Source organism: Hyperolius riggenbachi, chromosome 6 (assembly GCF_040937935.1).
Source record: "Hyperolius riggenbachi isolate aHypRig1 chromosome 6, aHypRig1.pri, whole genome shotgun sequence".
NCBI classification, from domain to species: Eukaryota; Metazoa; Chordata; class Amphibia; order Anura; family Hyperoliidae; genus Hyperolius; species Hyperolius riggenbachi.
In genome coordinates, this window is record NC_090651.1 from 200,247,470 (window position 1) to 200,261,121 (window position 13,652).

Below are 13,652 nucleotides of genomic sequence, written 5' to 3' on the forward strand. Positions count from 1 at the left end.
GTCCCTCAGAGGGGCTCACAATCCAGTCCCTACCATAGTTATATGTCTATAAGGAATGGAGGAAGTAGCGGGTTGGCACTATGGTGCTAGCAAGAGTGCTTTAGCAGTCTGTCAGGTGCCCCTATGTCAGCATGTTGTTGCGTGCTCTGGTGTAAGACAAGTAAACAGAGTGGCAGAGGAGAAAACAGGCAGAGGAGACCGGCACTGCAAAATAGCTGATGATTTAATTTTCAAACGTATATGGTGGCACATACAAAAACGTACAAAACATGGCTGTCTGGCACAGTGGATCAAATTGAATAGAGGTGGGGTACCTGGTGGTGCGGTGGGTGCTGGTGGTTTAAGCCTGACGGCCGTTTCGCGCACGTCTGCGCATCTACGGAGGCTGCATGGCGGGGGGGGGGGGGGGGCCCGGCTGCTGGCATTTGTAGCCCAATGCGTGTGGCGGAAGTGTGCCGCCTGCCTGCTCCGCCCCTCTGCGGACCTTCTCACCGTAATGGACGGCTGACACGCATAGCGTGTCAGCTACGTCTGATGTCATGGCGGCAGAACGCGCTGAACCCATTGGTCAGCGCAGCGTAACTTACGCTTCAATGCACGCCAGTGACACAAGTTGGGCTTGTCTAGCACCATCTTGTGTCACATTAGGAGAAGGCATCCTCAGATTAGCATCAGGGTAGAAAAGTGGTGAAAAGATAGTGTATAGTGAGGGAAAGTGTGTAAACGAAAATAGATAAAGACAAGAAAAATAAGAGTAAGATCCAGATAGCAGTGGGACGGTAAAGTGCCTGTTGCAAATCTGTAAAATGCTGTCTCAGCAGCAAAATGTACTGGGAAGGAAAACATGAACATAATCTATGCGCTTTACGCAATATATAGACTTTCAAGTTAGGGATCCAGGAAGCAGGAAAGATCAAAAGATTTTTCCTTCCCAGTACATTTTGCTGCTGAGACAGCATTTTACAGATTTGCAACAGGCACTTTACCGTCCCACTGCTATCTGGATCTTACTCTTAGTTTTCTTGTCTTTATGGGCTTGATTCACAAAGCGGTGATAACTCAGTTATCACGCCTAAAAGACTTTAGGCGTGATAACCTTTGCACCACTGAGTTATCACCGATTTGTGCTGCTCTTCGCGCGAAGCTACCGCGCGTAAGCGCGCGCGCAAAGTCCCATAGGGCTTAATGGGAGCTTTGCGCGAAGCGCCGGGTGCTGCGCGGAAAACTTTGCGCGCGGAAAATTCGCGCGAGTTTCTTCTTATCACGCCTAAACTGAGTTTAGGCGTGATAAAGGGCTTTTCACAGGCATGCAAACACTTTGCACCGCTTTGTGAATCAAGCCCTATCTATTTTCGTTTACACACTTTCCCTCACTATACACTATCTCTTCACCACTTTTCTACCCTGATGCTAATCTGAGGATGCCTTCTCCTAATGTGACACAAGATGGTGCTAGACAAGCCCAACTTGTGTCACTGGCGTGCATTGAAGCGTAAGTTACGCTACGCTGACCAATGGGTTCAGCGCGTTCTGCCGCCATGACATCAGACGTAGCTGACACGCTATGCGTGTCAGCCGTCCATTACGGTGAGAAGGTCCGCAGAGGGGCGGAGCAGGCAGGCGGCACACTTCCGCCACACGCATTGGGCTACAAATGCCAGCAGCCGGGCCCCCCCCCCCCCCCCGCCATGCAGCCTCCGTAGATGCGCAGACGTGCGCAAAACGGCCGTCAGGCTTAAACCACCAGCACCCACCGCACCACCAGGTACCCCACCTCTATTCAATTTGATCCACTGTGCCAGACAGCCATGTTTTGTACGTTTTTGTATGTGCCACCATATACGTTTGAAGATTAAATCATCAGCTATTTTGCAGTGCCGGTCTCCTCTGCCTGTTTTCTCCTCTGCCACATAGTTATATGTCTATATTGTGTAGTGCATATATCATAGTCTAGGGCCAATGTAGGGGGAAGCCAATTAACTTATCTGTATGTTTTGGGGATGTGGGAGGAAACCGGAGTACCCGGGGTAAACCCAGGCAGACACGGGGAGAACATACAAACTCCTTGCAGATGTTGACCTGTCTGGGATTCGAACTGGGGACCCAGCGCTGCAAGGCGGGAGCAATAACCACTATGCCACCGTGCTGCCCTATTGAATTGAGATGATACCATATATTGGCTAACTTATTAGCCAATAAATTGAATCATCCTGAATCCAAACTTTCTTAATTGATGACTGTCATGGCTCAGTACTGTACTAGTAGAAGAAGCAGGAACACAACAGATTGGGAAAGCGGAGCTGCACATTATGTTCACATTGTCGGGTACAGTGAAACATATGGTTAGTTTAAAGTATGCTTCAAACCCACTGTTTACGCATGCATTTACTGGTAATGCAAAGTATGCAGTGTGTTGCCATACCACAACCTAGTATACCACAATGCACCCACCTCACTGTGAACGCGAGGGGGGTGCATTGCATTACGTTAAGCCGCGTTACAGATCGGCCTTGATATCAAATACCACAATCAGGTATCCAGGGACCAGATTGTGCCAGATTTGAATGTCAATAAGCCAATCTTAAACAGAATTCTTCATTTTATCGGTAGCCAGTGGAGTGAGCAAAGGGTCGATGCTGTGGCAATGGCAGGGTTAGCTAATTAACAGGTGGTGCAGGTCTTTGTTTGGAAGGCCTGTATGGGGAACATCACAGTAGTCCATCCTTGATGTAATAGAAGCATGAACTAGGGCTGGAAGATCAGGGGGTATAAGGTGTTTAATCCTTGCAATGTTCCTTAGGTGAAAGAAGGAATGTTTCGCAACAGCTGAGATATGATTCCTGAAGGTTAATTCCCCAGCAATCAGTACGGCCAGGCTGCGCACAAAGTCTGATTTGTTCAGGTCTGAGCTTCCTATCCTTAGTGGTACTGACTGAGACTGAAGCTGCTTTGTTGTCATGTGCTGACCTCCAATAACAAGAACCTTAGTTTTGTCAGCATTTAGTTTTAACCAGTTATTATTCATCCACTACTGAAGCTTAGCTAAGCACGCGTTTATTTGTGGGGTAGAGTCTATGATGCCAGGCTTGAATGATAAGTATAGCTGGGTGTCATAAGCATAGCAATGCTATGTCCGGCCAGGTTTCTGTATGATTTTTCCAAGTGGCAGCATGTATATGGTGAACAGCAAAGGAGAAAATATTGTGCCCTGGGGTACACCCTATTTTAGTGGTACAGGGTTAGAGAGGAAGGGCCCTAAGGCGCTACCCTTTGTGTTCTGCCAGCCAGGAAGGAGTTGAACCACTGGAGAACTAAGCCATCTATGCCGCAATACTCTTGTAGCCTGTAGCAAGATTTCACGATCAACTGTGTCAAAAGCTGCTGAGAGGTCGAGCAAAATCAGGATGCAATATTGGCCTATGTCTCTTGCCATGAGCAGATCGTTGAAGATCTGGGTGAGGGCCGTTTCACAGCTGTGATTATTTCTGTAACCAGATTGAGGAGGATCAAGAATGCTTTTCTTGAGAGAAATGTCCAGTAAGAGAAGAGAGATGTCCAGTGGCGCCATCATCTCAGACCTGTCAGAAACCATTAGCGTCCTGAAACATCCAATAACTGTCTACTGTTTTAGACAAAAGTCCTCCACTTTTGACGACATTTGACATGGATACAAGGCCAAGCAACTTGCCTATGCCCAGAAAACAAAACAAAACCTGGTGTGCATAAAAAGTACAGCAGGTAGTCTGGACTAAGAACATATTTAAAATATATTACTGTAACAGAAGACAGGGAAGAGGTACAGTGATGAGTGTTTGTTTACAGGCAACATAAAATCATTGTGGAGGTTACTTGGAGGGCTGAGGGCACATTTCTGTACATGTAGTTGGGGATTTAGTCAGTATTAATAATTTCCTCAATTCTCTAGAACTAAAGGCAGATGCTTATCAATCTTGAAATGCTATAAGAGAAGTGTCTGATCAGTCCAAAATTCAGTGTACAGCAGAATCCTAACCCAAAACTTAATGCCAAGGTTATAAAGAAATGGCTTCACTGAAAAGAACAAGCAGTCCAGGAACAGGAGGTAAGGCCTACATAGGGCCCTGCCTTCTCACTCTAGGTTTACATGATAATGAAGAGACAAAAGCGATATACACCCTAATTTCACAGGACTGTTATTATTTCTCCTTGGTGTTGGTAAAACATTAACTGAGTGTCTATTAAAAAAAAAGTGTTCAAGTGTACCCAGAGGCTTTGAGGCAGTTTTAATCCAAACCTGTAATGGAGCAGGGGAGTTGAATTTGAATACTAGCCACTGTAGTGGAAAGCCTCTGGATGGTCTAAAGCAGACTTCTCCAACTCTGTCCTCAAGGCCCAGCAACAGTACATGTTTTGCAGGAAACCACAAACAATCACAGGTGAGGTAATTAACTACCTCTGTGGACTTTCACAAAACATGCACTGTTGGTGGGCGTTGAGGACAGGGTTGGGGAACACTGGTCTAGAGTGTAGCCATTTTGATTTAACAGGTGGGATAACTGGCCTGATGCTGCTTTCTAATCTCATTTTGTAAGTTAAAGCAGATCTCTGATGGAGGATAAACTGTACACAGGCACCATACTTTGGTTTCTCTCAGAAACACACATTGTTCTCTTTTTCCTTCTTCTCTGCTCTGAGTACATTTTATTTAACACTTCCTGGTTAACAAACAGACAGCATTGTCACATCAGATCAGATAAGTGGATAAGCTGTATAAGGGCATATGAATCATCACATATCTTAACATAGAGGTTTTTCAGATTGTGTCCATGCTCTCCCTTCCTTCAACATCTTTTTCTTGTGACCACACTGTCTGCTGTGTATGAGCGCCTCTGAACTGGGAATGCATGAGTTATGTCCATGCATGCCCAATAGAACAAAGACACTTGTACACAGCTTTTTTTTGTAAATAAGTGCTTCATTCTACTGGGCTTGTTTGGACCTTACTCGTGCATGCCCAGTCTAGATGCGCTTGTACACAGCGGTCGCACAGCCACAAGAAACTAGCTCTTGTCAAATGAGATAGAGGGATTCAGTGTCGGAATAATGGGCTGTAAGAGGATCCAGAAAGGTGTTTGACCAATCAAGTGAGGATTTGGAAAGCCTCTGGACTACAGGTATCTTTTTTTTTTTTTTTTTATATATTCTTTTTTATAAACTTTGTTGGTTAAAGTATCGTAATCAGTTTACAGCATCATTTAATAATATATGATCTGCATGTGTAATATGGTAATGTAAGGCTTGAGCTCCCATTTTTCCAAATTGGATGTATGTTATTCCATTCAATTGACAGTTATTTAGTAACTGTGTCTTTCCAGGCTTTTCTCCCATGTGGATGACCCCTTTCTGGATGACCCTCTTCCCCGTGAGTATGTTCTCTACCTGCGACCGATGGGTCCACTGGCTCAAAAGCTGTTTGACTTCTGGCAACAATCAAAGCAACTGTGTGGGAAGAACAAGGCTCATAATATTTTCCCACACATCACCCTCTGTCAGTTCTTTATGGTAAGCTGCACTTCAGCCTGACAATGCTTTGGATATCCTTGTAAATATAAAAAGATTTTGAGCCTTTGTCACTGTGTAAAAGTGTTAAAATTTTACATTTATTTTTTGTTGTGGTCAACTTGTATATTTGTGGTTTGTACTGTTATGCAGATTAGCATATACAGTATCTCCATTTTTGACATTGCTAGTGAAATGAAACACAATATTTGCTGATTGCCCTTAGGTACACTATGCCTATATACAGATAAAGGTCCCAATTAACAAACAAGCTAGGGACTCTAGGTACATTCTTAAGATATATTTGTTTGTAAGTCAGAGCACTGTGCCACTCCGTGCCATGTTTTTCTCTGCTCCTCTGTGTTTCCTCATGTCCTTCTATTCACTCCTCTCATTTTTCATTTTCCATCTGTCCCCCTCTGTGCCTCCTTTCCACCTGTGCCTCATTTTTGCCTCCTCGTCTCCTCCTGTGCGAACCTTCCTTCACTCACCTGTTCTGTCTCCTCTCTTCCTTCTCCTTCTTCTTATTATAGAACTACAAAAAAAAATTGCCACAGGATTCGAGATCAAATTACAACTTGGGATTGACAAAAATGAGGGGGAATTAAACAGGCTAAACTCTCTAAATACATACACGGTGGATTTCTCCGTTTTCCTTTTGTCCTGTGCAAGAGTTCAGGTCCACTTTAAATGAGCCCTCGATAATTTATACAGTATACCGGTACTTGCATTATTTATTTTACATCCATTTTAGATAGACATGCCAACCTCTATAAGTACAGTATAAACGGTTACACTGTGCATATATATATGAGTCCAGCACAGACTGAAGCTGTTTCACAATCTGTCTCAAACATTTGCCCTTGCCTGTACAGAGAGTAAGATATAAGCACACTCACATACAATAGCTGTCGTCCTTAACGCTAACCTGAAGCAAAAAGAAAACAATTATGCATTGTATGTGTAGTACGGATAAGGAATACAACATTAGTAGCTAAGAAAAAGTCTCATATTTTTATTTTCAGTTTTATAGGTTTTTTTTTTTTTATAACATTGCATCATTCTGTCACATTTGCAGCTTTAAAAGCACACTGTCTTTTAACCACTTGAGGACCGTGGTGTTAACCCCCCTAAGTGACCAGGCTATTTTTTTTTAACTAAAATGGCCACTGCAGCTTTAAGGCCAAGCTGCAGGGCCACACAACTCAACACACAAGTGGTCCCCCCCCCCCCCCCCTTTCTCCAACAGACATCTGTTGGTGGGGTCTGATCGCCCCCCATTGCTTATTTTTTTTATATATAAATATTTATTTTATGATTTTTTTTAAATACATTTTGCTTTTTTTTTTTTTTTTTTTTGTGACACTCCCTCCCGGCACCAGCCAATAAGCATGATCGGCTGTCATAGGCTTTAGCATGAAAACTGTGTTTGTTGATCCAGGCGTTTGCCACTGTTTTGGTTAAATTCTCTCTAACATGTCTATGGCTGTGTGTATGAGGCTTGACTCTGTACTTGTATAATTCTCTCTCTACTGGAATGCTGATAATATTCATAAACACAGAGCATGGAGTATGGGCTGTTGCTGAATAATTTCTGTAGAGACATGAAAAGCAGGAGATAGTGTGTTTGAGAAGAAAAATCTATTCTAGAGGTATATTGCATTAGTTATCAGAGATGTATTTTGTGTTATTATAAGCACCCTTGGTTATTATAAGCACATAAAGAATAAGATGCATGCAGATGGGTTAAATGTCTATTAAAAGGATCTTTCCGGGTTCCGTTGGGTACTTCTTTGATGAACATTTTCAGCTCAGAGGTTGAGCAGATGATGTCCCCCTGCAACTTGCAGCAGGAACTACAATAATAGCCAAGTAGGGATCTAAGTGGGTCTAGGTGGATTGTGGAGGAGAGGCTGCAGACTGCAGGGCACACCTGTATTTCTTACTTTAAATAGACCTGTATTTCTTACTGTAGAATGATTACGGTATGCATATTTGCTTCAGGTGCCAAACAGTTAATGTTTTGTAGTGTCAAAGCAAATCTAAACTAAAATGTCTTTCACAGGTATTTATCTCTGCCATAGTTAGTTAAATAACACTATTTTACAAATGCACATTGCTGTCCATCTTGCTCTCTATAAATTCTGAAAATTATATTGCTGTAAGTGTAGTGTTACAAAAAGGTCACATACAGGTAAAGTGGATTGCGCTTGCACCATGCAGCAGCTTTGAATATTGGCTACATTATACGTATGGAGTTTTTTTGCTCATGCTTGTATTCGTTTCCTCCAGGCACTCTGACTTCATGGTAAATCACTAAACATAGTGAAAGATTAACAAGTTGTACCCCCACCCACTTCCCTAAAAAAAAAAAAAAAGAAAAGAAATTGGCCGTACTCTATTATACAAATTGCTTTCGTTTTGGAACTGGGCCTGATGAATTTGATTGGCCCAGTTTCAAGCTGCATATAGTTTGCGTTTAATCTGTATGTTGGAATTCATTAACTGCTAACTGGAATACACTGACTGCAGATGTCAGCACTATATAAAGGTTCTTTGAGATGGCACTGTTTACTTATTAAATTACAGGAAGGCAGGGAACACTGCAGAGAACAAGTTACTGCTGCCTATTAAGAGAATTGATAAGGCAGGAAGTAAGGCTTTTAGAGGCTTGGGACGTCATAAAGACAAAGTCAAGGTTTGTATATAATCCTCCTTCATAGGAGAAGACACAAATACCCTTTATTTTAAAAAGAAAATTAGCTGTGAAAAGGTTAAGAACCCCCTAGATAGATGTGGATTTTCTGACCTTTTTCAAGTTGGATTTGGGGCAGTAAAATAATTTTTTCTGAAAAGTTGAATTGGAAAAGTTTGGTAATTTTGTTGCACCCTGTGGTTACTTGTCTCTTCTTCTACACAGTGTGAAGATAAAAATGTTGATGCCTTGTGCGAGGCTTTGCAGACCACGGTTGCCCACTGGAAAACCAAATTTCCCATTCCTCTTCCACTGGAGCTCTATACATCTTCTAACTTCATTGGACTCTTCGTCAATGAGGAATGTGCCGAGATTCTGAAGAAATTTGCAGCAGATTTTTCCGAGGAAGCGTCCACCAAAGCAGGTGAAAAGAAAGTGGCTATTACCTAAACTTGTTTGGTGGTGTTCCCAACCCAGGCATGGGGTGACAAAAGATATTAGGAATGGTAATCCGAAGCTCGGTTGAGGTAGCTGCTGGGAGGTAAATGCAGAGCCTGCAGCAGAGTGGCGTTTGTAACTCACCTCCCCTGAGATCTGGACTCTCACTGTCAGTCTTCTTCTGGTACTCTGAGGCTCTTGATGCCTTGGGTGAGATCGCTATTTGTCACGATGACAGACAGTGATCTCCCCATAGGGGTGGAGCGACACCCAGAGGACAGGAGGAAGAATTGCAGCGCTGGATCCCATTGGAGGTGAGTATGATTTCGTTTTCTGAATTTTAGGGTCTAAAAGCTAATGAAAAAATTGTACCGCTTTTAGATCCTAAAATCTAGAAAGAATCATACCACCAGGGAGGTTGACCTGGTATAATTACTGCTGGCATGAAATAGTTCTAGATCTTTAAGAAGAACTAATGTCAGATACAGCTAATTAATCTTATAACAAAGGCATTTCAGTAACAATGTATAAAGTAAACTTGTATGAACTATACTATTTTTTTTTTATTTACTGTATATAGCAGTGATGGCTAACCTTGGCACTCCAGCTGTGGTGGAACTACAAGTCCCATGAGGCATTGCAATACTCTGACAGCTCTAAGCATAGCTTGCAGAGGCAGAGGCATGGTGGGATTTGTAGTTTTGTCACAGCTGGAGTGCCAAAGTTAGCCATCACTGGTATATAGCATCAACGTCTTCCGCAGCACTGTAAATAGCACAAAAACATACAATAATGATTAATATAGATACATGGGTAGTTCAACACACTGTACAATGAGGACATCCTGCAAAACAAATATATACAATTGATGTGTAGTTTGAAAACCTCACCAATGCTAGCACCTGTTCATTTGTTAAAGTGCAACAGGAACCGGAAACACTAAACAGAGGGCCCTGCCCTTGCGATCTTACGGTCTAGATAGGACTTGGAATCCCACAGTCTTATTTTGTAAATTAATCCCATTTTTTCAAAGTTTACAAATTTATGTTTAAAGTGTACATGAGATGGACGATTAACAATAAAATATACATACCTGGGGCTTCCTCCAGCCCCCTCCGGCCTGATCGATCCCACGGCATATTCTTCTCCTTCTCCTTTCACCCACAACTGGCCCTAGAAAATCCATCAGTCGGGACCAGTCGACGAATACGCAGTATGGCCAGGCACGCTCCCATGTCTTGCGCCGGGAGCATTCTGGGCCTGCGCAGTACGTAGAACGCTCCAGGCGAAAGTGGTTTACTATATCAGAAATTGTCCTAGAAATATCCCAGCATGCCCTGGTACATTCTCTACTGCAAAGGATCAACTCTGACCTCCCGTTGGAGGTACAGTACATATTGAATTAGTTGGACAGTTTGAAGAAGTCTTCACACACCGCAATACTGGGAGAAATAAATATTACCAGCTTGTTCCAGCCCATCAGGCATTTCTACTGGCAGAAAGCAAAAGTATTTCTGTGGAATTTAGGTATATAATTAGCATACAGGTGTGGTATGTAGCACAACAATTCAGCAACTTAAAACTCATCTTCATAACATGTTTCTGAGACAAAAGGGTTAATTAACTAAGGGGTGTTTGGAAGCAAGGTGCAGTTACCTATAGCCATCAGCTGGAGATCACAATTTGAAATAAGACAAATACAAGTAGGATTCTGACTGGTTGTTGCAGGTCTGAACTTTGCCTCTGTTTGGGGCCTGGTACACACCATGCAATTTCCTGTCAGATAGATGGGTCGAATAGATAATTTCCGACAGGTTGGATCTGATTTCCGGTCGTTTTTCTGATCGATTTGCATAAAAGTGATCAGAGAATCGATCAGAAAATCTGATCAGATATCTTGGAGGTCATCTGTCGACCCATCTATCTCATGGGAAATTGCATGGTGTGTACCAGGCATTAAAGTGGCCACACATGTTGATTACAAATGGCAATCATAAGCTTGTTAGAGAACATTAAATCCAGCACACTCTCAGGGTAGCTATACATCTTGCCATATTGCATCGAGCAATTTAGCAATCGACTTTATTTGGTGATCAACTACAGTGTGGTAGATCAAACCTCAATCGACCAACTGATTCGCTAATTTTATAGAAATGAGAGAGAAATGAGCGTGTAAGAATATGCACGATGGACAATAATTGACAATAGATGGAGAATAGACATCCTTGCCTCCTGGCTCCCACACATCCTGTCCTCCAAACTCCCAACCATCATCCTCGGAGACTTTAACATTCCACTTGATGAGCCTACCACATCTGCTGCCACTCAGCTTCTCTCCCTCACCAACTCCCTTGGCCTCACTCAGCATACTAACGCCCCCACCCACAGCGCTGGTAATACTCTGAACATAATTTTCTCCAAAGCCATCACACTTACAAACCTGGACATTGCACCATTTCCCTTCTCCGACCACCACCTCATAACCTTCACCCTCACTCCGTCCAGCACCCCCTGCCCTTCTCCCCAAACTGGACCCTGGCAGAGAGATCTGTGCAACCCCAATGTACTGTATACCTTAATCTATGTTTTGTGCGCTCACTTATACAATATAAACAATAATTCGCATATAAAACATTCAATATTATAAAGTCCTTTTAAAGTCCAAAACCTAAATTACGTGTCCATGGATCGCTGCACCAATCATCAAGCATCAGATGTGTATAACAGTGTCCCTTTAAGATGCTGCGCTCACATGTACTTGAAATCTTCTTAAAGTTGTATCACTCAAACGAAAGAGAAAAAGAACAAACCATAGCGTAATACTGTATTGTACCAGTGCCACATCCCTCACACCCAGTGCCAGGAATTGATAATGAAAACTGCCCAGGTATCCACCATCCACCAGGTCACACAGGTCCTCACCATAAGCTGTAGCTGCCAGCCACAGACAGCACAAATAGCACCTCCACAACTCTCCAGATCATGTGTGTTCCCTCAAACTTATCACCACCACCAGCATACGTGGCCTCTCACCTTCTGTTTAGCTGCCCAGATTATAAGACAGCAACTGCACTTAAGCGCCCAGCGGGTCTTTCTCAGCAAGCCTCAAATGGATAACTCCGTAGGAACAGAAGCTTCACACCAGCCTAATAACTGAAAAGCTCCACATAGTGTAAAAACATTCACTTTAATAAAATAAATAAAAGTAGTGCACTCACAAGTTTCCAATAAAATCAAGCATGTCAATACAATCCTCCACGCCAGCTCTATCCGCCCGTAGCTCCGCCCTACGCGTTTCGTGCATGCGCACTCATCAGGGGCAACCCCAATGTACTAGCCACACCCCTTCACTCCCTCCCCTCCTCCATTCCCAGCCTAACCTGCCCAACCAAGCGGCAGCTCAATACAATAGTAACCTCTCAGCAGCCTTAGATCATGCTGCTTCCCTGTCACCCCAACCTTGGCACACTGCACTCACAAAAAACTACAAAATGAGCCACTAGCTGCAGAAAGCAAATGGAGGAAATCCCACCAGACCCATGATTTCCTGGGATACAAGACCAAGTTGCAGACGTACCATACTGCCCTCACTGATAGCAAACAGATATACTTCACTCGCTTGATCGCTACCCAAGCATCCAACCTATGTCGTCTTTTTGCCACCTTCAATGCCCTACTCAACCCCACACCTCCCCCCCAACCTCCCCCCAACCTCCACACTCTCAGCCACTGACCTATCAAACTACTTTTTCAACAAAATTACAACCATCCGGAGGGATATTTCTCTCCTCCACTCCATCGCCCCCGCCTCCTCACCCCATCCTACTCCTGCCTCTTTCTCCTCCCTTATCTCCTTCAATCCTGTCACAGTGGAGGAAGTCAACCAGCTGCTGGCAACTTCACCTGCCACTTCCTGCCCCCTAGATCCGGTCCCATCTGACTCTCTGCACCCGCATTTTTCTGATCTGGCCCCTGTCCTCACCCACCTGTGCAACCTCTCCTTCTCCACCAGCATCTTCCCCTCCATATTGAAACAGCTGCTAAAGAAACCTTCACTTGACCCTGCACTGCCATCCAACTACCGCCCAATCTCTCTCCTCCCTTTGAAAATTCTTGAACACCTGGCCCATCAACGCCTGACCAACTTCTTCAATTCCAACTCCCTTCTCAATCCTCTGCAATCTGGTTTTCGTACAGCCCATTCTACAGAAACAGCCCTCACCAAAGTGGTCAATGACCTTGCCAAAGCCGAAGGTAAATAGACAAGACAAGACAAATAACATTTATATCATGCTTGTCTCCAGGTGGACTCAAAGGGCCAGATACTCCATCCTGCTCCTCCTGGACCTCTCCTCGGCATTTGACACTGTCGACCACTCCCTCCTCCTCCACTCTCTGCAGTTAATGGGCATTCAGGACGTAGCCTTAGCCTGGATCTCCTCCTACCTCTCCAACCGCTCCTTATTAACATTTTTCAATGGCTCCTCATCCACTCCTACACCCCTCTCAGTTGGTGTTCCTCAAGGTTTAGTCCTAGGACCACTACAGTTCTCACTCTATACTGCCTCAATTGGCAAAATCATCTCCTCCATGGGTTTCAATTACCACCTGTATGCCGATGACACCCAGATATACCTCCACACCCCAGATCTCTCCTCTTCTACCATGGACAAAGTCGAATCCATTTCCTCATGGATGGCCGCCAGGTACCTGAAGTTTAATTTGGACAAGACTGAACTTCTAATATTCCCACCCCGCACTGCTAATAAAATAATAATAATAATAATACTACAGTACAAGCACTTGCACATTAGGTAATACAAGGTTAAGTATGCCTTAGGGCTGCATAGCCAGGCTAGACAAATTAGTGGTACAGTATGCAGGACTCCTTAAAAATTGTAGCAATAGCAGTCACTGAATAGATGCAGCCGCTAGCTTCTTGTGAGTGGCTCCGATACCACTGTGGGCAGGACTTGCAGCA

At 43.8% G+C, this 13,652-nt stretch overlaps 1 protein-coding gene across 2 annotated transcripts in view; it reads left to right on the plus strand.

Annotated features, from left to right (window-relative positions):
• The window catches only part of UBASH3B (ubiquitin associated and SH3 domain containing B), a 263,575-nt gene that overhangs the window by 145,932 nt on the left and 103,991 nt on the right, over positions 1 to 13,652 (plus strand). For both annotated transcript variants that reach the window (XM_068240295.1, XM_068240296.1), the window contains exons 3-4: positions 5,355 to 5,541; positions 8,459 to 8,657. In XM_068240295.1, coding sequence (XP_068096396.1) covers positions 5,355 to 5,541; positions 8,459 to 8,657 — 386 coding nt within the window. The remainder of the gene's footprint in view (positions 1 to 5,354; positions 5,542 to 8,458; positions 8,658 to 13,652) is intronic.